Source organism: Chanos chanos, chromosome 5, assembly GCF_902362185.1.
Source record: "Chanos chanos chromosome 5, fChaCha1.1, whole genome shotgun sequence".
In the NCBI taxonomy this organism is placed as follows: Eukaryota; Metazoa; Chordata; class Actinopteri; order Gonorynchiformes; family Chanidae; genus Chanos; species Chanos chanos.
In genome coordinates, this window is record NC_044499.1 from 5,092,147 (window position 1) to 5,117,346 (window position 25,200).

Below are 25,200 nucleotides of genomic sequence, written 5' to 3' on the forward strand. Positions count from 1 at the left end.
TATGGAGTATGTGAGTAGAATTTAGCACAGTCGTCACATTTGAACTGGAAAAAGGCTTTAAAAACGTTTCTTTTAGCATTTTTTTCTGGAGAACTGAGACGAGAAGACGTGAAAAAGACCCGAGTTAGGATCTGACAGAGCACAGAACGAATACTCTGGAAAACGCTGGCCGTGTGTTGTTTGTTTTTGCCTGACCGCCACTCTAATTTTGGGCTGACCGCAACGTGACAAAGATACGCAGTGGTCTTTTCGTGAAATTTTTAGACGCGTAATTTTTGTCGTGTTATTTTTTTTTTTACGAGTCGGTTTTGTCTGTTAGCTCGTCTTAAAGTTTTCTAGCTGTCGTATTTTTGGACTTGTTTTCAGCGCAGCTAACCGATAATCTACGAGCCCTCTTGAAGTTTACTTTGTGCCTCCAGAATCGTAGTTTGTGGGCGTGAGTGCACTTCGTTATGTGAATTGCGTTGTGATGGGACTTATCGAGGCCTTTCGACCAAACAGTCAAATTCTGCTTCAGTTGCAAGGCAAGCGACCAGGTAAGGCATTCAACTTGATTTTATTAACGGGGTTAATCTATATATATACATATATTTCCACAGTGAGTCACTGCCGTCCGTTCAAGTTAGAAGTTAGCATTCTTGTGGAGTGCATATTCTCGAATGTTGATTAACTTTTCTTACGGCGTCAGTGACGTTTTCAAAACTTATCTAAAGAAACCCTGTAAGTTACTCCTATGGCGAGCCTCAAAACTGTCAACAGAGTGATCTGTGATTGCAACATTTTGTGTACTTCCGATGTGCATTGCGATTCAACAGAGCGCTCTCAAGTTGCATTGTGTCCCTGCAGCTTGTCAAAACACCGTGAGTCAGACAGCATTGGCGTTTGAGTCTGGAGTTAGACTCATTCCAGTTTTGCATAGTTTTTTTTTTTATATTCTCGCGGCTAAGTTGTATGATCATGATCTGTTTAGTAGGACGAGACGCATTCACACCTTGCAATTAGGCGGAAATCATGGCTCCACATGGAACCGGCCCGAGGAAATGAATTTCTATAAATAGACAGAAAATACGAACGCTGTTATATAAAGGTGTTGTATATTTTGAGAAGTTGCCCAAGTTTTATTGTCCTTTTATCATTTTGAACGACCCGGTTTAGTTAGTTATTGTCACACTGTTTTCTAAAATCCTTCTGACTGATTTTCTTCAAAACTCAGACCTTTGGCTTGTCACTGTTGAAATATCACGTAGCATCCAGATTGGATCTTAAGTTTACTGACACAAGTGAAAAGGCCCTTTCCTCCTCCGGAGTACACAAGTCCTCCCTGGTAATTTACAGTCTGTGGAATGTCAGGCATGTTGTTCAGTTCCCTCACTGGAGTAAAACGTACAGATTACAAAGCCTGCTCAAACAGCTTTATAAATACCACAGTTCTTCAGTAAGTAACTGAGCGTTGGAGTCTCCCACCTCCTCGACAATTCTAATTATAGACCCTTTGCTTTCTTGCGTTTGCCCTCTTGTCTGAACCTGTTTAGGTGGTATTAGATGAGGAGGTGACAGGGTTAGAGCAAAACAGTATCTCCTTCACCCCCTCACTGTTTGGGGTCAGGTGACTGTCTTTGTTATCGTTGTTGTACCGTCTCCCACTCACCTGTTGATCTGATTGGCTGCCATCCCGGTCACCTGAGCTACAATGTTTCTCTAAAAAAAAAAGTGACTCTTACTTTTCTGCAAGTGAAAGATGAGTTCCATGCTGGAATTTCCAGAACATTCCTCTGAAAAAGTCAACTGTCCTTCATGAAGCGTGTGTGTGTGTGTGTGTGTGTGTGTGTGTGTGTGTACTTTAAATACATAGGTTATATTTTTTAGTGGAAACTACCGAACTCTTGATTTATTAAATTGATTTATTGCATCTTGTGTTGAGCAATTTACAGCTTATTGCCAAATCGACTGTCTCATTCCCTTTTTTTATGGTTCTTGTTTATATGGTCTCGTGTTCTTAAGGTAAATCATTGACTTGCGAACTTAAGATTATTTCATAACCGGTTCGGCTATTAATGTTTACCGCAGAACTACTCTGGTGCCAGATTTACGCATCTGCATAAGTTCCACCATCTACTATCCCCAAGTCCCATGCATGAGCACAGATAACCAGAAAATGCACGTATGAAAAAAGTGGCCTGTTTTCCCTTTTAATTGCGTTGCACGTATCAATTTAACAATATCTATGCCAAGTGCAGTCTGTGACAGACAATCGGATGATCACACGGCAACAGTCCTCAACGTTCTTCTCATCATTCCAGTCTCTGTTACGATCGTCTCTCTCTCACACACACACACACACACAGAGAGAGAGAGAGATGCTGTTCCCTCAAGTGAGCTGTGGTTCACCGTGCAACCTATTTAACACGGGTACATGTTTACTGAAGCCAAATCCTTCTGCCTCAGGCTAAAGCATAGGAGACCCACCTGGATCTCACTGAGGGCGGAGAGAGAGAGAGCTTTGAGTGTTTTCCTCACCTTAAAACATGCCACAGAGCGGGAAGATTCCACAGAATCATGTTACTCTGCAGATTTATTGCCCTGTAGCAAGTGCAAGGGACTGCCCACAGACCTGAAGAATGTTATGTTTTGTTTTGTTGTTTTTCTTTTTTTCCGCATTTGCTTAAGTGTTGGGAGATGTCACTGATTTTTGTACAAAGGACGTTTCTGTTTAGATGCTGTTTAAATGACTGTTTTATCACACTTCAGATTTTCGTGATGTTCTTTGTGGGCTGTTGAAATGGCGGGTTGTCCTGGAGCTTTTTTCTTCCCACGTCTGTTTCCTGCGTTTCTTGTGTTGAATGAGGGGAAATTTGCTTTCCCCACTGAAGTTATGTACTTTCTCAGAATTTGGAGACCAGGTTCTTGTCTGATGACGTAGACAGTAGTACCATAGACGATCCCCAAAGCCACTTTCATGCAAAAACTAATGACCTGTGTTACTGACGGACATTTACAACAGAACCCTCGCTCTGGAAACAAGGAGACGCAGTTATAAACTGTCGTAAATGGAAGGCTTCTCCTTTTGAAAGAAATGAAGGAAATATGAATATCCCAATTATTTAAAGTGACAGCATTTTCCTGAACAAGCTGTAGATATCATCTAGGTAAATCTGAGGCGTTGTTTTTGTTTTTATTTTGTTTTCATCATCATGTTGCTGTACACTTTGACATGGAGTGTTGATGAAATGTCGTATGCAAATCTATTTGCATCTCACATCTGTCTGTAACTACCTCACTAGTTCGGCCCATGTTTTAGCAGCACACATATAAGGGATTAGGGGACTTAATGTGTGTTCTGACTAAATGCTGTTATCACTTTTGTCTTCATGTTTAAATATTAAAAGCTGTCACTGATTTCACCAGATGTGATCTTCTTGTTGGTCATGGCTTTTTTGTAAAAATGGTCAGAACCCTTGTTTTGTAATCAGTGTCTGGGAACATTTATCATAGTGCAGAAGTTCTTAGTCAGAGCTGTTTTTGGTGAACTCATCAAAGAGATGCTACTGGAGACCCAATCATGCATTAACAAAGAGATTAAACCCTTGAGAGAAATTAATGTTTTTCTGCCAGTTGTCAAAATGAATGAACAGGACAGGGTGTTATTTTGGACAGAGATTAGGGTTTAGGAGGGTATTAATTCACAAAAAACCATCATTCAGTCTTTCCTGTCACTTCTAGTTTTTACGTAACAGGCTTAATAAGTTTGTACAAACAGCCCTGTCGCTGAAATGGAAGGTTCCGTTCTTGAATAATTTTTCTAAACGATAACACAAATGAAAAGTTGTGGAGGTTTGGACTTAATACTGAGCGTTTTCCTTTCTTTCTTGTTAAACCAACAGTTTTTATTATTGTTCTTTTCCTCTTTTTTTCAGGTCTGCCAAGGACGGTCGATCTCTGGTGTAAAATGTGAAGGGCTTATTAAGGTCTGCTCCACCAAGTTAGTCGTGCAGAAGTAGCGATGGACAGGAACAAGCGCAACTCCATTGCTGGGTTCCCCACGCGGTCAGAACGGCTGGAGGACCTGGATGGGGGAGGGGGCGGGCTCGAGACAGGCCCCTCCCATCCCGACAGGGTGTGTCCTTCCTCCTACCGCGCCCTCATCAGTGCTTTCTCCTGCCTGACACGCCTAGATGACTTCATTTGCGAACGCATCGGTTCCGGGTTCTTTTCAGAGGTCTACAAGGTCAGTGTCGCACAATTAGTTTCGACGAGCGCCTTGTAAACTGCAAAAAAGCACAAACTGTCCACTTAAATAATTTACACGCTCAAGACATGGTTCAGTAAAACTATGCTTAAGAATACTAACATTTCAAACCGCATATCTCCACAATGTAACTTAAAAATGGCCTATCCGTTTTAAACGGGTGTTGAATTTAAGAATCCCCCCTAACTTACATGTTGAGTTACCACACTGCCCTGTTGCTTGAATTCAGCTACGGCCGATCATTGTAAATTGCTAGCAGTTAAGTGATGATTTTCCATCCAAGGGGGACGCTACTCATCCGCGTATTCAGGGTGTGCTACTGGGTCAAATGTGCCGCTGAATAACCTTGTTCACTTATGGGGCGTGGATCAGCCCCGAGAAAATGGCTCCTCGCGAACCATTACTAATCAATTAATGTGTCACTGTCCCCCATCGGCCCCCAGTTCAGTCCAACTGCTACTGCACTGCTATCTTAACAATGACATGTCTGTCACTTCAACGTTACGTAAACCAGCAATGCAACGGTCATTAAGCTGCATAATTTGATAAATAAGTTAGACTAGGTTTGACATTTATTTTTCGCTGTAATTATTTGGGCTCGTGTTGGTTCAGACCAGGGTTTTTGATGGCGTTGCAAAGACTATAGCGGGTATAGTTTCAGTGGTCAGGTCAAGAATCGGTAGCGTGATCTGCGCTTCACTGCTTTGGATCTATCTCAAGTTTTAATTTAGACCTGACGCTATTCGACATAATCAGCACTCCGGACAACGATGACGTCTGAGTGTGGATATCAGAGCGTCTAGCGGTTATAAATGGGCATTTGTACATCAGGTTACGCTTGGATGATTGCGTAAATCTAACCGCTAGTGTTTCGGGTATTCCTAGAATGGCCATGTCAGTAGTGTAATTATACGAAGGAGCTGGTCATTCGCTTCGGTCCATTAAGGGTCCGGCTAGTGACATGTACAGCATGAGAGAAATATGTGCCGAAAAATGATCAGGTGAGGGTTAGCAGACCTCTTGCGTTCAGTGTCAGGAAACCGGCAGAACTTTCTAGAAACATAAATTTAGTCGCTGTTTTGAGAAATCACATGGTCCGGCTGAGCACTCGTTTTCAGGACTTTGAACAGGATTTGGCAGAGCCAACTGTCAAATCATTTACAGTTTTTGTCAACATTGTCAAAATGTTGTGATGTGTTTGATTTCTTTATTTTACAAATTCGCTTAACTTTGCACATTGGAGTTAATCATTATTTAATTCTTGGGTTTTGTGTTCCACCCCTTTAACTCTTACACAGAGCCATAACGTGTGTGTGTGTGTGTGTGTGACGAGAGGAAGGCTTGGGATAGACCATGGAGGGGTTACATGGTCTGGAGTCAGATCTCATAATGCTTGTCTGAGCCCATTACAGCATGGCTGCGCTGACTGGCTGCAGTCCGGAGGGGGGTGTGGGGGGCAACCTTCGTGCATGGCGAAGGGCATATCAGAGTTAATACATGGAGCCTAATGCCCCCCCCCCCCCCCCTCTCTCTGTGTATGCGTGTGAGGGGGATGAGATGCCAGGCTGTCTGACTCTTTTCACTGTCTCTGGGATGCTGTATTGCTCTCCATTTGACCCAAACTCTAGAGGACACCTCTTGATTTTTTGGACAGTGCTCGGGAGAAATCCCAGATCATGCAGCATCATGCCCAATATGTATGAGGGAACATCTATCAGTGTTGTCATTGCCTCATGCCAGTTGGAATGCAGATGGTGACGAAGCTTTGTGATAACTCTAGACCAAAACTTTCTTAGCAAGGTCTGTGGTTGGCTGGCTCACTGTCACCACCCTGGTGTTTCTTAGCCTTGCTCAGCATTTTGGACATTACTGTAAGTTGCTTTTCCATGAACATGCTGATTGGTCAGTTTCACTGCACCAGTTTCTTTTTTTCTTTTTTCTTTTTTCTTTTTAATTGATGTGAAACCTGTGGTTACACTGTTTGTGCCACATTGACGCTCTAATCAACTGAACCTGCTTTTTTCCCCCCAAAACCTGTAAAAAAAAAAATTCCCTGCACAGCTGTATAGCACATTGTACCATTTCCCCCTATCAGTTCGCAGATATCACAGACAGAAAGACATTATTTGACTGAATACGGTGACTCACATTAAGCCTGTCTTTGAATGTGTGTACAGCCATAGTTCTGATGGTGTGAGTGATAGCAGGGCAGATTGGCTGCGTGGAGATATATCAGGAGCAGTGTGTAAGGCTGTGTTTTGGACAGACTGGTCTCTCTGCAGGAGGACACAGTACGATATGATTGTCCGACGGACCATCTGTAACCAGGCCTCTCCTGCACTGTACTGTTTTTTTTTTTTTTTTTTTTAAGAGGACATCAGAGGAGATGAAATAGAATAATGTGAGTTTCATTAATAGATCGCATATAACGTTGTTGTTTGCTTCACACACTAAGTCGGGGAATTCCCCCCTCCATAAAAAAAAAAGGTCTCTGCACTTGATCAAAAGGGAATGAAAGGAATTAAAACCGTCGTGATCAGATCAGACTGTTCACGCATTGCAGAACTGAACACTGGTGCACGTGAGTGTGTGCACATTGCTTCCCTTACACCAACTTCAAACTTCCTTTTTAACTCTGCCTAGATATTCTCTCTCTCTCTCTCTCTCTCTCTCTCTCTCTCTCTCTCTCTCTCTCTCTCTGACTCTCCTTCCTTATCTCTGTTGTGCTTTAAACATCTAAAATCATAGCTAAATAGGTACTGAGAAGCATATGTACATCAGAGGCTGTCACATGCGTGAAAGAGCCTCTCAGAATGCACAGAGAAAAGGTTTGTAACCTGGTCATTCTGCAGTGTGGGAAGGGCTTTGACCTGATTGAGCTGAATCAAAACTCTGATGAATATCTGTGCAGGTATGCTAGATTATGGTTAGAGAGTAAGCCTACATACATGTTGGCCAGGCAACAGGAGTGTGACTTTCCTCCTGATATAGTTATGTGAAAACACAGAGCAGGGTTGGCTGCAGGTCAGGGGATGTGACTGGGCTTTAAAAACAAGCAAGAGAGAGAGCCTGGTTACTCTGGCACATACAGATGGAGCTTCTGTGGCCAAGACACCGCAGCATTCTAATGTTTCCAGAGCAACGGTCTCTTTGGCAATGAACTCTAAAGTGAAGACATCATGATAGAACAACAGTAAGTGAAAGAGAAAACATTCTAGAATTGCAAAGAAAACTTCCAGTTTGCTAAGAGCAGAGGCTACCATTGCTGTTAATGAAGTGGAACTCTTATTTTTCAGTCTCGTAGTAAAATTCAATTGAATGTTAGATTCCAGTCATCACATTCATTTTTGACTTTTCTAGGACATGACAAACTAATGGCTTATGATTGGCCAAACCACATAGCTCAGACCAATGATGTGTGTGCATCATCTCTGAGCGGAATTTGCAAGTGAGGGCAAGTAGGTTTCACGCAAACCAAAATGATGGTGATTCTAACACCACACTACATGGTCACGATGAATTTGCTCACTTGAGTCAGTACCCATATGTCAGTGATGTAGCGTCATGGTAATGAACCGCCAATAATAGCACAGTTTATAATCGTAGCTGTTTTGGACCCAAAGAGCTATTTAAAGTGCTGACTGTGTACACACTGTGTCTCATTAATTCCTCGGGCTGTTTTTCTATCTGCTCCTGTGGCCTGCTTTTATATCTGTTTTATAACTGCTTTAGGAAGTTACTGTTGGCCGATATCAGTTGTTGTTGTTTTTTTCACACTCTGTCAAAACGGTTTCCTGCGGTAGGGTCTATTTTTTTTTTTATTTATATTCTCTGACAGATGCAGATGCTAAGACATGAGGAAACGACTCCGCTGCTCTCGAAGTTCTTGCGAAAGACAGAGATATGTCTCTCTCTCTCTCTCTGTCTCTCTCTCTGTCTGTCTCTCTCTCTCTCTCTCTCTCACTCACTCTCTGTGTAAACTTCCATTTCGAGAGCAGATCTGTTGACACTCTTTGTGTCCTTTCGTTGGTGCTAGGGGGGGAACGCTGAACGGCTCAGTCTGTGTGGCAACTGCATATAACTGTTTGCGGTCTGTTAGCCTGAAGTGTTAACCTGTCTTCCTGTCATGACTATTACATGTGTCACTTTTGGCTTTTTCAGTTGGGGTTTTTTTTTTGGTTTTTTATGACCTCATTTGGCACCTGTCTAAAGTAGGACTACACTCATCCTTACCCTCTTTTACATATCTGCTTCATTTATTTTTCTTTTGAACTAAATAGGAAACCGACTGAGGTAATACAGCACAGCCATGAATTCAGAATTCATTAGTCAGATCAGGACCCCCCACCACCACCTCCTGAAAAGTCCCCTTACAGTTATCAGTGTCAGCTTTCTGTGAGAGCTGTGTGGGGCAGGACTTCACTGGAGCTTACCATTCTCTCTCTCTCTCTCTCTCTCTCTCTCTGTCTCTCTCTCTCTCTCTCTCAGGTGCGTCACAGAGCGTCAGACCAGGTGATGGCTCTGAAGATGAATAAGCTAAGTAGTAACCGTGCCAACATGTTGAGAGAGGTTCAGCTGATGAACAGACTGTCCCATCCCAACATCCTCAGGTCAGTTCACCACACAAGCCTACGCAGCCGTCACCACGGCAACGCTGTGGGTAAAGGCACTCAGGTTTGGTCTGAGGGAGAGCACAGTGAAGAGCGAGACTGTGATGTCATAATAGAGAAACAGCGGAACTTTGACGGTGGGAGCCAGTAGAATGTTCAGCTTCAGTGAGGTCGGAAGAAACGCAGTGTTACTGTCCCAGACAATCTCAGAATGTGCTCCTCTTTTCATACGAAATACTCTCTGTCGATATTCTATTAATTCTAACATTCTGTGTGATTAAAATATATATAAAAAAACGAGTCATAAAATATATACACATAATACGTTTATACAGTTTACAATTTTGTATTTTGCAGACGTTTTGAAATCAAAGCAACTTGGAATTAGTGTATCAGTCAAGTTTATAGTTGCAATCTAGGTTCCAATCTAGGCCCAAAGTTTAAATTTCAGTATAGATGTTTGCAGCTCCTGTTAGTCACAGTCCTGTGTGGAAAGATTGTTTTTATATAAAAACACTCAGGATACTGCTATGGAGAAGTGATACTGGAATTGTTCTATTAAAAGCAAAAAAACAAACTGTCTATGAATCAACCTCAAATGCCCCACTTCCCCTCCTGGGGTTGTCATAGAGACATAATTTATTTATGTATTTGTTTGTTTGAACTCGACTATTACATAAAAGAGAGAATCGAGGGATGGTTGACCATGACGTTTTTAAAAAAAACGTCACAAACAAGGCACATGAATGTAAATAAGGTGTCTCATTGTGTTTGGGAGATCTCAGTGAAATGGTGCCATTATCGGTGTGCGGCTGGAGTCTTGCCTCCTGAGTCTGTCATCCTTTTCATTTCCCGCAAGTGGTTCAGCGTCAGTGGGATCTGTAGATGTTTCATCATGCACAGAGCGAAAGAGAGAGAGAGAGAGAGAGAGAAATGGTTTGGGGCCGTATAGCTTTCAGTCTGGATGTCTGTCACTTTATCCCTTTTGTGATGTGAAATGGTCGTGTGTGTGTGTGTGTGTGTGTGTGACCTCTTTCTCCTGCGTTCTAGGGATAACGGGTCAGAAATCCACAAACAGTAGCTGGAACTGAAATGCCAGCCTTAGGGATTGGATGACCTGGTCACATGCGTACGGTGTATGATTAATGCCTGCGTGTCGGGTCAAACATCACCGCTCTGTAATGCTCATCCCATTACAAAGGATCTAGTTTTGATTACGACGGTATTTCATCGTTCAGAATGTGGTCTTTTGTAGTCATGGAAAAAACAGAGAGCTATAGGCAACGCACATGAAGGAGAGAGGGGGGCGGGACAGTGGAAAGGAACGGAGCTCTGTACTGAGGCCGAGAGGGGCGGTTCTTTAGTGGCCTTTAGTGAAGCTGAACATTCTGTCAGTACGGTCGCGTTTAGTTCCACTGCTGTCCCTATGACATGACCGTCAGCCGCGGTTTCATGTGTTTAGACAATGTGCCCTATAGCTTGTGGGTAGAGGGGAGAGAGAGAGAGAGAGAGAGACAGACAGACAGAGAGAGAGAGTGTGTGTGTGTGTGTGTGTGTGTGTGTGTGTGTCTTGGTGTCACAATCAGAGTATTGTTTAGTGTGAGGCAGTTGGAGGGGAGGGGGGGTTGTGGAGCTCTAGTGTTGACAAGTGGACTGAGAGGGGGTGTTTGTTAAAGAAAGCCCACTGAGGAGCTGCAGTTAAAGCAGAGCCCTGACCTTACTTGTCTGCAACTCTCCAGACTCCAAACAACTGAGGCTAGTGTGGAGGGTCTCGTGAGTCTGTCTGTCTCTGTGTGTGTGTGTGTGTGTGTGTGTGTGTGTGTGTGTGTGTGTGGGACAAACAGGCTACCCTAAGTCTCCCTCAAGCCCGTTTTCACAAAACAAACACACGCACACAAATATGTGTGTACACAGATGGAACGCGGGTCAAAAAGTGAGTCTTGGGCGTCCTAATTATACTCCTAAGAAAATGACATTGTTGTTTTGGCTCTCTGTCGGGTCTTGCCCAGTAGTGAGCAAAATATGTAACCGCTCTCCCAGCCACGGCGTGTCATGGGTTTGTTTTCTAAAGCAGCAAGTCCGTCGCTTTTGTCCTTACAGCGAGATTGTTTTCTAATTTTGTTTTGGTCTCATTTATTTATTTGTATTTATTTCTGTTTCTTTCAATATTTAAATGTTATTGTTGCGTGTAGTGTGATGACCAAACGTAAGCCCTGAAATCCATACCTCTCCCTTCGTAAGCAGAACTGTTCCCTGGCCTTTGGTCTTTGATACGATGCTTTATTACAAATCTCTCCCTGTAGTAAAAATAATTTAATGCCGTTTTCCATACACGTCGTCATACAGTCATAAACAGACAGAGAAGTCGGAGTCCGTGTGTGACTTACGGCTGCTGGGAGTTTCTTTCCCATCCTGCAAACATTTATACACACTGAATGAACAGGATTCAAACAGGATTCAAAGACAGGGAGAATCAATTCTCACTGTGTTTGTGCTTGTGTGTGTGTGTGTGTGTGTGTCTCCATCCACACGCACACGCGCATATGTGTCCATGTCTGTCCGCGTGTGTGGGTGTGAGTCTGTATGTGTGCGTGCGTGCGTGGAAAAGAAAACAATGTTCTAGTCATTGGTTCAGGGTTCTGGTTATAGGTTTGGTTTCCTCTGCTGCCTGGGGCGATGTTTTTTTTTTCTCTTTTTTTTTTGTTCAGTGTTTTTGTGGGGCAGATGAATGAATGAATGGATGGATGTGTGTGTCTATCATGTTTGTTTTTCTTCTTCTCCGGCAGGTTCATGGGTGTTTGTGTGCAGGAAGGCCAGCTCCATGCCCTAACGGAGGTAAGAGACAGCCCCCAGCATGTCACAACATGTTTACTCTTCACTGAGGTCTTAAGGGAGCGAACAGCACACCCCCCCCCCCGCATTGTCTTACACTGTTTTATCACGCAAACAAGTACAAACAACAACAACAACAACAACAACAAAAAAGCTTTCAAAACCTTTAGACAGATTCAAAAAAAGCTTACTTTTGATAAAGCTACAAAAATATGTGTAAATTAGGATTTGAATGATTGTGGTCAGCATTGGCTAAGACACATGTGGAAGACCTTGTCCAGGAGACCTGCTGCCCAGCTCTGCTGTCTGTAGACCATCGGCTAAATATAAACGCCATCCTGGTATGTGATGCTGTAGGAGTGCGGTTAATTAAATGTCCGGTGTGTGTGTGAATGTGTGTTTGTTGGATGGAGAAGAGGCCATTAAAGGATACTCTTTATAAAAAAAAAAAAAAATGCACAAAGGAATGTAACCTTTAAAACCAACATGTCAACACAGGCCCATGTGACCCCCGCCCCCCCCCCCCCCCCCCCCCACACACACACACACACACACACACACACACACACGCACACACGCACACACACGCACACACACACACACAGCATTCAAATTTCCCAGAAATTCTCTTCTTGAGAATAAAGATATGAACAGTTAGCGTGAGTCTATGGAATGAGGTTTTGTCATGTTTGGTAAAGGAGTGGTAGTTCATACTTGCATCGTGTTTTCAGTGCATGGCCCTGTATGTATTCACACACTGCTGTATGACCGTGAGCAAGCGACAGGGTTGAAACCCAATAGTCTGTCTTGCTGTGTTAGTAAGGGCGGTTGGTCTCCTCAGAAACCAAGAACCAGTTTTGATAAGCTTGGTTTGTCACAGAGCCTCCTCTGTGTGAAATTTGATCTGGTTTCACAATGTACAGGGAAGATGCAGATATAGCTTTAAAAACAAAGGATATGAAAAACATTTGATTCAGAAACCGTTCTGTTCTGTATATAGTTTTAGCTGTACTTATATGTTCTCTCTCTCTCTGTCTCTCTCTCTCTCTCTCTTTCCTGTTACGCATTGCATTAGCTTTCTAACAGCAGTTTCTGGAGGTACTGTGGTTACTATGGTGATAGCTAATATGAAGATCAAAATAAACAATGTACAAGGGTATTGAGTTTTTTTGTTTTGTTTTTTTTTCTTTCTGAGCTTTCAATTTCAGTCCTAGCAGAATGTGGGGAATCACCAGAGGATGCAGTTGTTGGTGCTTTAGGCAAACAGGTCGTGCAACACAGCTAACGCAGCCGACATAACTATATGATTCATTAGGTCTACGTGAAAAACGCATCCAGAGCAAAACACAGGCTTGTCTTTGTTCCAGGGGGGGAAGAGTTTCATTTACCAGCAATTGGTCAGTTCCCTCAGGAAAAGCCTCATTTTGAACTCCTGTGACTCTGTGTGTGTGTGTGCGTGCGCGTGCGCTTGTGTGTCTCCAAATAGATAACCTCGTGCTAATGATTGACCTTGATCAGGCCAGGGAAAAGACTTAGCAGGGCATCTTTAAGGGCCAGAATGTGGCAACTGGCATCTGACTCATGTGTGTGTGAATGTAGAGACAAGGCCAACCCCCCCCCCCCCCCCCCCCCCCAGTGAGGTTGAAAATGTGAAAATACCCGCTTGACTCTTGTCTCCTCACGATCTCTCGCCCCTTACCCGACCTTGGTAAATATTTAACAACAATCAGTTTTGGTGGTTTTTCACCCCTTCGTCCTAGAGTGTGTTACACGATCAGCCATTAAACAAAAAAAAAACAACCACCCACAAACACTTTTCATTCGTTTCGTTCTTCAGAGTTTCTCCTCCGATTGGTCCTTAAACCTGAGAAAGATCAGCAAGAGGAAGCAAAGCTCCTATTGGGGTCAAAGCCAAAGAGCCTGTTCTCTGTTTGACCCATTGACCTTTGCTCTGCTTTCGTGGTGCCTGATACACGTTTGCGCAAATGCATTAGAGCAATTATAATCACGGATAATCCCAAACCCTCAGGGGGGATTAGACCATTATTCCAAATGGAACGCGAGCACTGTGGTATTCCTACTGCTGAGGAAACTACCGGGGTCCGTAGTTACACGGGATTAGGAATTTCTTACAGGTTATGTTGTTTTTGTTGTTGGTGGTGTTTTTGTTGCTGTGGCCAAAGTTGTCAATTTGGATAAAACTTTTTTTTTTTTTTAAAAAAACGTTATGTAATATCTTCAGATACCTAGATGTTTTACCTTCTGAATGTGTGTGTGAGCTCCCCCCTCTCCTTCAGGAGCCATCTCTTCATCTTCACAGTGGCGTCGTAGGCTTTTTGCTTTTTTTTTTTTTTTTTTTTTTTTTTTTTTTTTTTACCTTACCCTGTTTTTAGCCTTGTTCCAAATAGTCTGTAGACCCTACTGTTTAACCAAAGGAGATTAGCTGTGCGCAGTCACGCACCAGTGACTTGATCGCCTCAATCAGCCCAGACTATAGGCCCTGTTCCCAGCCCCCTGGATCTCTCCTCCAATCAGATCGCTCCGTCAGCGAGAGCCAGGAACTGCTCATCAGAGGAGATGGGGGGGGGGGGGGGGGGGGGGAGGGGGATTTGTCTGATGGTTTTAACCCTTTCGAGAGGTTGGGCAGACGCCAGATGCCAAGGAGCTCAGCAGGAATGGATGGGGAAAAGGGCGGAGTTATCCTTTTTTCAGCGTCCCGGTGTCTGGGGTTGGGGTCGGGGGGGTAGAGAAGGAGAAGACTGCCCACTGGGAAGACTGGTTGATTTCAGTGGGGTGGTATTAACCCTGTGGCGTGATAGGGCTTTAGTTAAGAAGGACTGCGCCCATACACACACACACACACACACGCACGCACACTCATGCACGCACGCATCATACACATTAAGGGCCATATTTACAAATGGTATTTGCACTTCTTAACATTATTTGAATGCACACTTACCAATAACTTACCATACCCAATGTGATTGGTCCTTCACAAATACCATGATCAGTCAATACGATGTAATGTTCATACCTGCGTTTTCTTTAAGCAGTAGCAAATCTGGCCTTAAGACTGCATACAAATGCATTGAAGCCCAGCCTTAAGCGCAGAGGAAGTTTCTCTATCACGACTATCATCTCTAATCGAATTTCCTTCTTGCTTTTTACATGCAAGGTTACTTCACTTTTTTTTTTTTTTTTTTTAATGTCTTTCTAAAACCAACACTAATAGTTATGTAACACTCGGCATCGCAATTTAGCGTGTTGCGCCCTGTATCTACTCATATAGAGGTAAACAGGGTGAAAATAGACGCGCCCAAAGTGGAGAGAGAGAGAGAGAGAGAGAGAGAGGGGGAGAGAGAGTGGGGCTGTAAATTTAGAATCTGATATATTAGGGTGTCAGTCGGTCGGAAGCAGGAGGTGCAGGCATATTTACCAACACTCGCTGCACCTCCTGTCGAAAATAAACATTCCATGACATCCTCGCGCCGCTCTGTCCTGACACATAGGCTAACCTCGTAGGTATGACAGGAGCCGCTCCGCTCGGGTCGGGATCATCTAAACAAGCCGAGAGTGAGCTGGTAATTACTCTCCACAGCTGAACGCCGTTTAAATAACTTCTTTTAGCAAGGTGTGGTTGAAACGCTTGATCCTAAATCTGAACTGTAGTTCAAAGTGCGCGTTGAAAATCGTTAAGAGCGCGGGTTTTGACACCCCCCCCCCCCCCCGCGTTCAAATTGTTCAGCACGAGCCGCTCTTTCGAACCTTTTTTTTTTTGTTTTTTTTAACCAGCGTCTGGTATGTGAGAGCAGACCTGCTAAAGGGGATGTCTGACAGTTGATTTTTGTCGAGAAAAAGCGGACTGAGCCGTCGTCCCGTCGTAAGCTTCTGCATGAGTAAGCCGTAGTATTTGGAGCAGGCGGTTTGTATTTAAGACACAGCGGGTTAATCTCATCGACTCAGATTAAACGGTAAAAGATACTGGGCCGCATTGGAATAGATAACCGTTTTAGAGAACTGCTCGATTTACAGTTTAAACCAGGCAAAGATTCCGGTGACCTCGCATGATCCCGGTGTATTAATCTCTTTTTCCTTCCCTCTTTCACACACACGCACGCACACAGAGAGAGAGAGAGAGAGAGAGACACAATGAAATGGTGAACTTTTGATTGTAGCCTGAACAGTGTAAACCACCTACGAGCCAATTAGAAAGACAAATAACAGATAGTCATTTGGGGTCAACTACAGAGTATCAAGACAACGATTGCCCACGTACTCCAAACCACAGGGCTCCAGATTCAGTTTGGTGGGCCGCTGTTTATGTCCAGTAAACACTGTGGTTGCTGATCGGCTAAAGAGAGCGCACACGGCCGTTCCCCTGGTAAAGAGCGGGCTTATGACTAAGAGGCAACGACAAAAGAGACAGTAGAGATTTAACGCAAAAGGAATGAACCAGGGCGAATGAACCAATGATCCACTAAGATGGCTGATGGATGGCTGATTGATTGACTGAATAGATAGATAGATGGATGGATGGATGGATGGATGAATAGATAGATACACAGATGGATAAGTGTACTGTCATGTATTAACTGTCTGTGGAATGCACTCATACTCTGCCATTCTCACTGAGAGTCTGTGTGTGACATTAAACAGCTGACTCATGTCAGGACTCCTGGGGGAAGGTTAGCTCACCGGGGAGGGACGTCTGCACGGTGAAACAGAAGGCCTGCGACCAAACCCCCCCTCCCCCCCTTAACAATTTCTGCTCTTCTGCTGAATCTGCCCAGCGTGTGTCCCTGTGTGTCTGTTGTCATCGTTCAGCTGTAGCGCTTACTATATTTAGAGCTTTCCGCAGTAAATTGATTCGGTTGGTTGCTTTTGTTTCCACCGAGTGCCGTCCCCACGAGGGTCGAGCCCAACGGCTGGGGATTTGTATACACGTCCCCGATACAGGTCAGAGATGGTCTGCAGCGCTGGGTGCTGTGGCGTGTGATTGGCTGGCTGTGTTTGCAGGAGAAGAGGAGGGGAAAGGTTAACTGGTTTGTGTTTTGTGCGAGAGAGAATTACCTGGCGCTTTATTTCACTGCCGTGGAAATTTGTTACAACAGTAAAATTACAACGAGAAGACTGAACGTTTCAGCTGATAATGTTTAGGGTGTTAGTGTAGTTTATGGAGAAACTATCAGTTAAAACATCCAGACTCATGACTTAAGACTGTTTTCTAATCACTCAGGTGATGTGGACTTTGGAGTTTGGTTAACTTGAGATAACTTGAACTCGACGTGAGAGTTAAATGTAAACTGTAAACTATTACAGTGATGTTAAAAACACTGGGCGAGCTCTTTGGTTCTTGGCAACAGTTTGACTCATCAGGCACGTTTAAGCTCAAAGTGCATCATGCCATCTATTTTCTGTCCTCTCTTTGCCTCGGTGTCTGTGTCAGTACATTAATGGCGGGAACCTGGAGCAGTTGTTGGACAGTAATAAATACCTGAGCTGGACCACCAGGGTGAAGCTGGCCTTAGACATCGCCATGGGCCTGGGATACCTGCACTCCAAAGGCATCTTCCACCGGGATCTCACCTCCAAGGTACTGAACACAGACACACACACACACATTCACACATACATATACACACACACACAAACACATAGACACACACACACACCCACCGGAACTCACACTCTCTATCACACCCACACATATACATGCATGCATGTTTGTACATACAGACACACATACAAGCAGGCAGTATTTCCCTCTCTCTCACTCTAACCATTCTAGCTGTTTATTTCTGTCTCACACACACACAAACACAGACGCACAATAAGTTTCTCTCTCTCTCTTTCTCTCTCTCTCACGTACATACACACTCACACACACACACACACAAATCTGTTTCACACACACACTCACACACACAAACACACACACTATTCATTCTGTAACATCTAAATGTGTTGAAAGAGTCTGAATTGTTCTGTCAGCACATTAAATGCAGGGTTTTTTTTCCCATTAGAGCACCCACCTGCTCTGGGAACACACTGTTTCCATACCTGTTCCCTCCCTCTCTCCCCCCCCCCCCTCTCTCCCCCTCTCCCCACATTCACATCATCACCATTTAAGATTGGCTGAAACTAAATCTGACCTCACAGTCCACAATGGAAACACAGTTTTGAAATATTTTACACTGGAACTAGAATATATTGTAATCCCTCAAGTCCAGTGTGCCTGCACAGGATTGAACAACATCTATCTTTCTATGTATCACATCTATCGACATGTATTACATATGTGTGTATGTATGTATGTGTGTGTGTGTGTGTGAGAACATTATCACAGTACATGGTGTGTGGTTCGGTGACCCTGCTGTTCACTCTCCCTTGGCAGCATGTTGGCATGTCGGTCGAGGTTCTTGTTCGAAATGCCAGTTTCTGTTGCCTCATAACTCAGGCTGTTCTGAGATCAGTATTGACTGATACTGGATGTGATGCCTGTGAGGGCTCTCTCGACCTCCTGTCCAGACTTTATCACTCTGTACCAGGGAAGATTTATTATGTGGCTGAGGGGTATGATTGCATGTGGGCGGGCGGGCTAGAGGTTGGGTCATGTTTTATGAATAACACGGGTCACGTCTGTTTTTGTTTGTCTCCCAGAACTGTCTGATCAAATCGGACGAAAACGGCTACACGGCCATCGTCGGAGACTTCGGCCTTGCCGAGAAGATCCCCAGTCACGAGTGAGTGAGAGACGCGACCGTTTTTCCCCCCCGGACGTTCCGTTCCGTTTCTGCCCCCGCGATGGCCCCCACCCGGCCAAACCAACATAAACCCACTGTGGTGATGTTTCTAAAGCGTAACATGTATGGGCAGAGCCCCTCTCCTCTCCACTCATACACTCAAGCAGATCTGGCCTAAACCACATTTACCCCCAGTCATAAGTTGCTTGGCCATCAGGGTAGATTAATGAGTGAATATGAGACACCATCGCTGCTTCTGTCCCTACATCCCATAATTAAACCACGCTGGCTGAGGGTCCTTATGTTATTAAGCATCTCGGAGTAAGATCTGATCTGGGATCAGCTGCCGCCTGGCACAGGCAATTGTATTTCTTCGGAATAGGAAAGACAAAAACAGATCCTAGATCAGAACTCTTTTTGAGATGATTTTGATATATGTTCGAGAGAGAGAGGGAGAGAAAGAGGGAGAGAGAGAGAGAGAGAGAGAGGAGGAGGAGGAGAGAGACTAATGTGAAAGCAATAGAGTGCAGTCAGTAACAGAGAGCTTATGATAGTTTGACTGGAACATGCCGTCCTGAGGTCAACTCTTACTGCAGCTAATTATACCAGATCAGCTCAGAGTGAGTCTCTCACTCTCACTCTCTCTCTCTCTCTCTGTCCCTCCCTCCCTCCCCCTCTGTCTCACTTTATCACCCCCACCCCCCTCGCTTTATCAACACCCCCCCCCCCCCCCCCCCCCGTCTCTCTCTCACTCTTGTTGCTTTTTGATCAGGTTAAAAAATGACTAATGGCTTGTACTCAAGTGTGAACTTCTTAGCACATAATTGCGATGATTTTCAAAACTGTTTGACAGTTTGGTTACTGGAATTTAACAGAGTGTTGTGAACAAATACAGAAAGTGCTGTCTTTAACCCATGGTCCTGTGCGTGCGCGTGTGTGCGTGTGTGTGTGTGTGTATAGGTCTGATGGTGAAAAGCTTGCAGTTGTGGGTTCTCCGTTCTGGATGGCTCCAGAGGTTTTGAGAGACGAGCCCTACAACGAAAAGGTAGGCCGCTCCTCTTCACCCACAATGCATCAGCACACTCGCAGAAACAGCAGCAGTGGTTCCAAGTCAAAGCCAGAGCCCCAGTTTCTGGTCTAGTGTGAGTTTGAACTCTCTCTGTCCTCTCAGGCCGACGTCTTTTCCTACGGCATCATCTTATGTGAGGTCATCGCACGGATACAAGCCGATCCGGATTTTCTACCCCGCACCGAGGTGAGTCCTTCCTCCGTCCGTACGGTACACACGTGTGTGTGGTGTATGTTTAGGTATGGTTGGTAGTAAGCATGTACCCTGCAGTGGGGAAAGTGTGAGGAGAGTTGAGTGTCTGTCTGGTTCCGGTCTGATAAATCAGGTCAGCTATCTCTCAGTCATCTCTACAATAAACTGAAAATCGTGGAGAGCATTCCAAACATTTTTTTTCTTTTTTTTTTTTTTATTTGCTCTTGCTTTTGTCATCGTTATCTTTACCTCTTCCCCTCTGTATCTCTCTCTCTCTCTCTCTCTGTCTCTCACTCTCTCTCTCTCTGTCTGCCTCTTTTCATCTCCATGTGACAGAACTTTGGCCTGGATTATCACGCTTTTCAGCACATGGTGGGAGATTGTCCTCCTGACTTCTTACAGCTTGCCTTCAACTGCTGCAATGTAAGCATACACACACACACACACACACACACACACACACACAGACAGAGAAGAACAAGAGAAACAGCTTTATTCCTATCGCCCTTGTCTCTTAGATAACGTCTGTGACGGGCAATAGACCAAACTGCCGTCTGGATAAAGACTCTGAATTCAGTTTGATCAGATTACTCAGATTACTGATCTGAGATCAGTTTTCACCTTTCACAATCCTTACAGACACATTTGTGTAGACCATTGGGAAACTGATCCTCGATCAGCACTGTGACGGCTGTAACCTGACACCGTTGCATCTCTGTCCGTTACAGATGGACCCAAAGCTCAGGCCTTCCTTCCCAGACATAGTGAAAAAGCTAGAGGAGATCCTCTGTCGCCTGAAAGCAGAGGAGTCGGAGAGAGAGCGGATTCACATCAACTCTGAGATGGAGAAGAAGACCTTACCCAAAGGTGAGTCAGCCTGGGCACCCCTCCCTCCCTCTTTCTTTCTTTGTGTTTTTGTTTTTTTCCAGGATGTTCTCCATATCTCTGCATCACTGGAGAGACATGAAAGAGCATCCTTAAAGGGGCATTGATGGAATTAGTCCTCCACACACACACACACACACACACACACAGAAAGCTCGTTCAACCACCCACCTCTGTAAATCCGTTTCAGTTAAGCAACTTTTTTTCCCCACTTGAGTTTCTTTTTTTTCCACTTTAGTTTGGAGATCAAGCTTCAAAACACAGATAAAAGAAGAACTTTAAATTTATTAAATCGCACTAAGTGCCATAAATAGTGTAATCTGGATAACTATCCATTTCACAGTCTGCTTCTCTCCTAAAGGAGGCCCAGTGTTGTGTGACGGAGAGGTCTGTTTGATTTAAAAGAGTCGTCAATGATACTCCACCAGATGAAAGCTCTCTGTTTTGCTACAGCACACCTGTCTCTCCACGCACTGAATGACTTACAGATGCAGCTTTGATCTGCTGTGAAAACGACTGCTTGTTTTACAAGCAATAAAATCTTAGCACGCCCATCGACCGACAAGTGTGTGTGTGTGTGCCTGTCGGTGTGTGTGTGTCTGTCAGTGTGTGTGTGTCTGTCTGTCGGTGTGTGCGTCTGTGTGCGTGTCTGTGTCTGTGTGCGTGTCTGTGTGTGTGTGTGTGTGTGTGTGTTCGAGTGTGCGGGCCAGACTGATACCCGCTTAAGATCGCGCCATCCGACACCTCGTTTCCACGTAGCACCCGGAGCCGTGGGGATTTCTTGGAACGAGGAAGCGGTAAAGTGCTGGATGGCCGTGTGAACGCGGAGGATGTGTCCCGGCGTAATCTGCTGGCCCTGCACATCTGCGGGTTTTTGGATGAGTCGAGCGGACAGGCGGAGGTGTCCTCCTCTTAATGAGCCTGAGAGGCCCTGGCTGTTTATGTAACACAGCGTGTCTGCCAGCAGGGCTTTGGTTACACTAACCCTGTTTAAAAAAAGACAACTCACATACTCTGATTTCCCTCTTGGCACTTCTGTAGGCATGATTGTAGCCATAGAGGGGAAAAAAAAAAAAGACTTTGACCGCGAAGACTGGTCGAAAGTTGAAGCCCAGTTTTAAGGTGACATCTGTCGATAAATCATTCAGTTTTAAGGTGACATCTGTCGATAAATCATTCAGTTTTAAGTTGACATCTCTGACCATGCTCTGTTTGTGAGCAGGTATGTTTGTTTGTTACTTGAAGACAGCTGGGGCTTACTTTGTTTTCTGAGTCTTTGGGGTTTTTTTGGGGGAATTTCTTGTTTTTGTCCGGCCGTGCTTTGTCATAATGTTTTCGTTGCCTCTAAATGGTATGCTCGCGACATTGTTCTCATGGTATGTGTAGTATTTCAGCTTGAGGCCTGTGTCATGTTTTTGTTTGCGGGCTGAAACCCAGCATGGGTGAGGTATGCAGAGATGTGTCTCTGGCTCCCCCTGGTGGACAGAACAACACACAGCCATGTCTTTAACTCTTGTGTGCATACTCCACAGTTGTCTCTGTTTTGTTGTGATTCATTTGCACTCACGGGCTCTTCACCCACTTTGTCTTTCTCTCTCTCTCTCTCTCTCTCTCTCTCTCTCTCTCTCTCTCCCCCTTCTTTTTCTTCCCATAGGTGATAAGCTGCAGGGTATAAAGAGGTCAAACCCTCTCGGTCTCCAAGACGACAAAATCCCGCCCAAATCTCCTCGTCCACGCCGCAACATCTGGCTCTCCAGGAGCCAATCGGATATCTTCTCCCGTAAGCCAAGCCGCAAAGTCAACGTCCACGACCCATACTACAACCAGGGCCCGAGGGGGCTGACGCGAGGGGGGGTCCCCAAAATCAACCCTTTCAGTGCTCGGGAGGACCTCAAAGGGGGCAAGATCAAATTTTACGACATGCCCAGCAAATCTGTATTTTCGCTCATGTTCGATTTGCACTCGCCTCACAGCAGCCTGGCGACGACCCAGACTCCGCCCTACCCGGGCTACGCGGCCGCCCCCTCCTCCTCCTCTGCCCCGTGGCCCGAGCAGTGGCAGTTACCGGGGCGACAGTGCCGATCTCTTCCCGTCTCTCCCCAGCCGCCTCTGGCCGAGGCCTTCTTCTCCTCCGCCGCCTCCAAAAGCGAGGCGGGCCAGCCGGGGACAGAGGGGAAACAGAGGCCCCTGAACAGCTGGGCTAAGAAGTACTCGGTGCCGGAGATCCCCCCGTATCGGCCGCGGTCCGAGACGGGGGAGTCGTCGCGGGACAGCTGGACGTGTCCGGCGTCGGACGGAGGAGAACTGGAGGCTATGGACTGCTCCAGTAGCAGAGGGAGCCCGGCAAACGACTTGGACTCACCGTTCAGCCTCCTGCAGAACGGGACCGTGGACAGACTGGTCACGTGTGAGGACATGGACGCCGAAGATCAGGAGGACACGTTGAGTTCGTCTTCGGTCAGCAAGAACTCCCTGGGCATCGGTTTGTCCGTGGAGCCGCAGGATCTCGGCACCATCGTCCTTACGTCCTGCAGGTCCTCCAGGTCCCCCAACGTCCTCTCCAGGTGTGACATCTGATCGGCCAGGGCGGAGTCAGTCGCGTCCGATCGCTCAAAAGCGAGCACCGGGGGACGGAAGCCGGATTCTTAAACCGAGAGAGACCCTTTTGAGCGTCGTTTGGAGACGACACTGATGTCCGTCGACCGTGAAGGGAGGTGTGCTCCGTGGAAATCAAACCATCTGTTTGAGGATTTTTTTCCTCCAGCCCCAATCGATGAACACACCTGATTGACGGCCTCAGAGAGTTTCTGAAACCTGCAAAATTTGGGTGGATTTTCTTCTTTTTTTTTTTTTCTCTCAAAGAAGCGAGTTGGTTAAAATGAGAGTAAAATCAGGGCTAGGACAGGGCCTCTCCTAGGGTGGAGGTTGATTACGCCCCCAGTCTAAACTGATGCCACACAATTAAGAGATTACATTCAGAATTTAAAAAGGTGTACGTGTTCTTGTTTTTCGGAAAGAAACAAAGGAAACCCGCTACACTGAGGGTAAAACAGCATTGAGAACTGGATTCTGAGGTGTAAAAGCGTAGATTCTGAGAGCATACTTATTGTGAGTGATGTGTTTTGACAAGCTAACAGGAGATCAGACTGAAGACTACAGTTTGTTAAAACCTTACATAGAGCCAAGGGCTTTGGTTAATCTAACACAACTTTACAAGTTTGAATGTACTATAGGTTCAGCCGCCCCCCCACCCCTCCCTCCCTCCCGAAATAAAGCACTATTGAATTTTCTTCTATCCAGCAAGGCACTTTGTCAGGCTTCTGCAGTAAGCTAAATGCTTTTGTCTCCCTTAACGTATTTATTTTGACTGACCGGTGGTCAGAAATATAGGGATTCACAGAAAAAATAATTAAAAAAAAAAACAAAAACAAAAACATAAAAACAGTAAACATAAGCGAGTCAGGTTTTTTGCTCAAGGATGTCGATAGCTCAGATGTGTGTGCGTGCGTGTGTGTGTGTGTGTGTGTGCGCGCGCGTGTGTGTACAAAGTTTATGAAAATTACTGATGTGTCTTCGCTTTCAAGTTTTTGCACTGCACAGGGCTGCCAGCTACATAACTACCGATATTTGACATTAACATTCCAAACTCACCGGTCGCCTGATTCACTCGTTGAAAGAGAGAAGTCTTAGCCTCGAAAGCTCTTTCACAAGAACTTGACAGCGCATCAGTCTCAGGAGAACATAAAAACGGCAGATTTTTTTCTTTCTCTTTTTATTTGCAATATATGACGACGTGACTCAGTTCTGTTTTAAAACTGCTGTCAGCGACTCCGTCGTCTCTGTACGCATGCGTTGTTTATCAGTGACTAGCGCTGTAACTGCAATGCGCAGCCAATCTGCGCTCGTCAGGCAAAGGTCGTTTTCACCACTTCACCTACCGACCTCCACGTACTCTGTCAGGTCTTCTGAAAAAAGTCCTTGTCTGTAAACTACTTAAAATGTAAATTGCACTTGAAGTTTAAAAAAAGAAAAAAAAGTTAATGGGTTGAACTTTTTTTTTTGTCACTACATTTCTATGCAACAAATTTAACCGAAGCAGGATAGTTTTACAGAGAGGATCTATTTTGCTATTTATGTGGAGAACATAATGAAACAATTTTACTATGTCTTACTGCCATGTTTTTTGTGAACTTTGTGTAAAGCATGTTATTAATAACTTGATTAATGCTAAGGACTGATTTCTGTAAATGTATAAACTTTGTTTTTTGTAGTTTTTTTTTCTTCCTTAAACAGTTTTTTCTCTCTCTCTCTTTGTCCTGACTGTTCTCTGAACACAGTTTTGCTTTGTAACAGAATCTGAGATGTAAATTTCAACCAAAGACAGACCAGGACTTTTTTTTTTTCGTAAAGCTTTAATTTTTTTATGTTATACTTGCATGTATGTATTTTTGATCATTTAAAAAAAATAATAAATTGAAATTGTCTCATTTCTAAGATGACTTAGAAATGGTGTGGATGAATGAACCACATTGTGCCGAAAAGACTTGTCTTTGTAGAAGTTTTCTTGTCGTAGCTGAAAATGATTTCTTAAAGCCACACCTGATTGAACAGGTGTTGTTG

The 25,200-nt window shown here is 44.7% G+C and overlaps 1 protein-coding gene across 1 annotated transcript; it reads left to right on the forward strand.

The window, feature by feature from the left end:
- tesk2 (testis associated actin remodelling kinase 2) lies at positions 1-24,973 on the forward strand. The gene is made up of 11 exons (XM_030774482.1): positions 1-536; positions 3,915-4,225; positions 8,735-8,856; positions 11,643-11,691; positions 17,138-17,284; positions 18,352-18,434; positions 19,395-19,479; positions 19,606-19,689; positions 20,032-20,118; positions 20,424-20,562; positions 22,235-24,973. Exons 2-11 carry the CDS (start codon positions 4,001-4,003, stop codon positions 23,155-23,157), a joined length of 1,944 nt encoding a protein of 647 aa, XP_030630342.1. The 5' UTR covers positions 1-536; positions 3,915-4,000; the 3' UTR covers positions 23,158-24,973.
- The last annotated feature ends 227 nt before the right edge of the window (positions 24,974-25,200 follow it).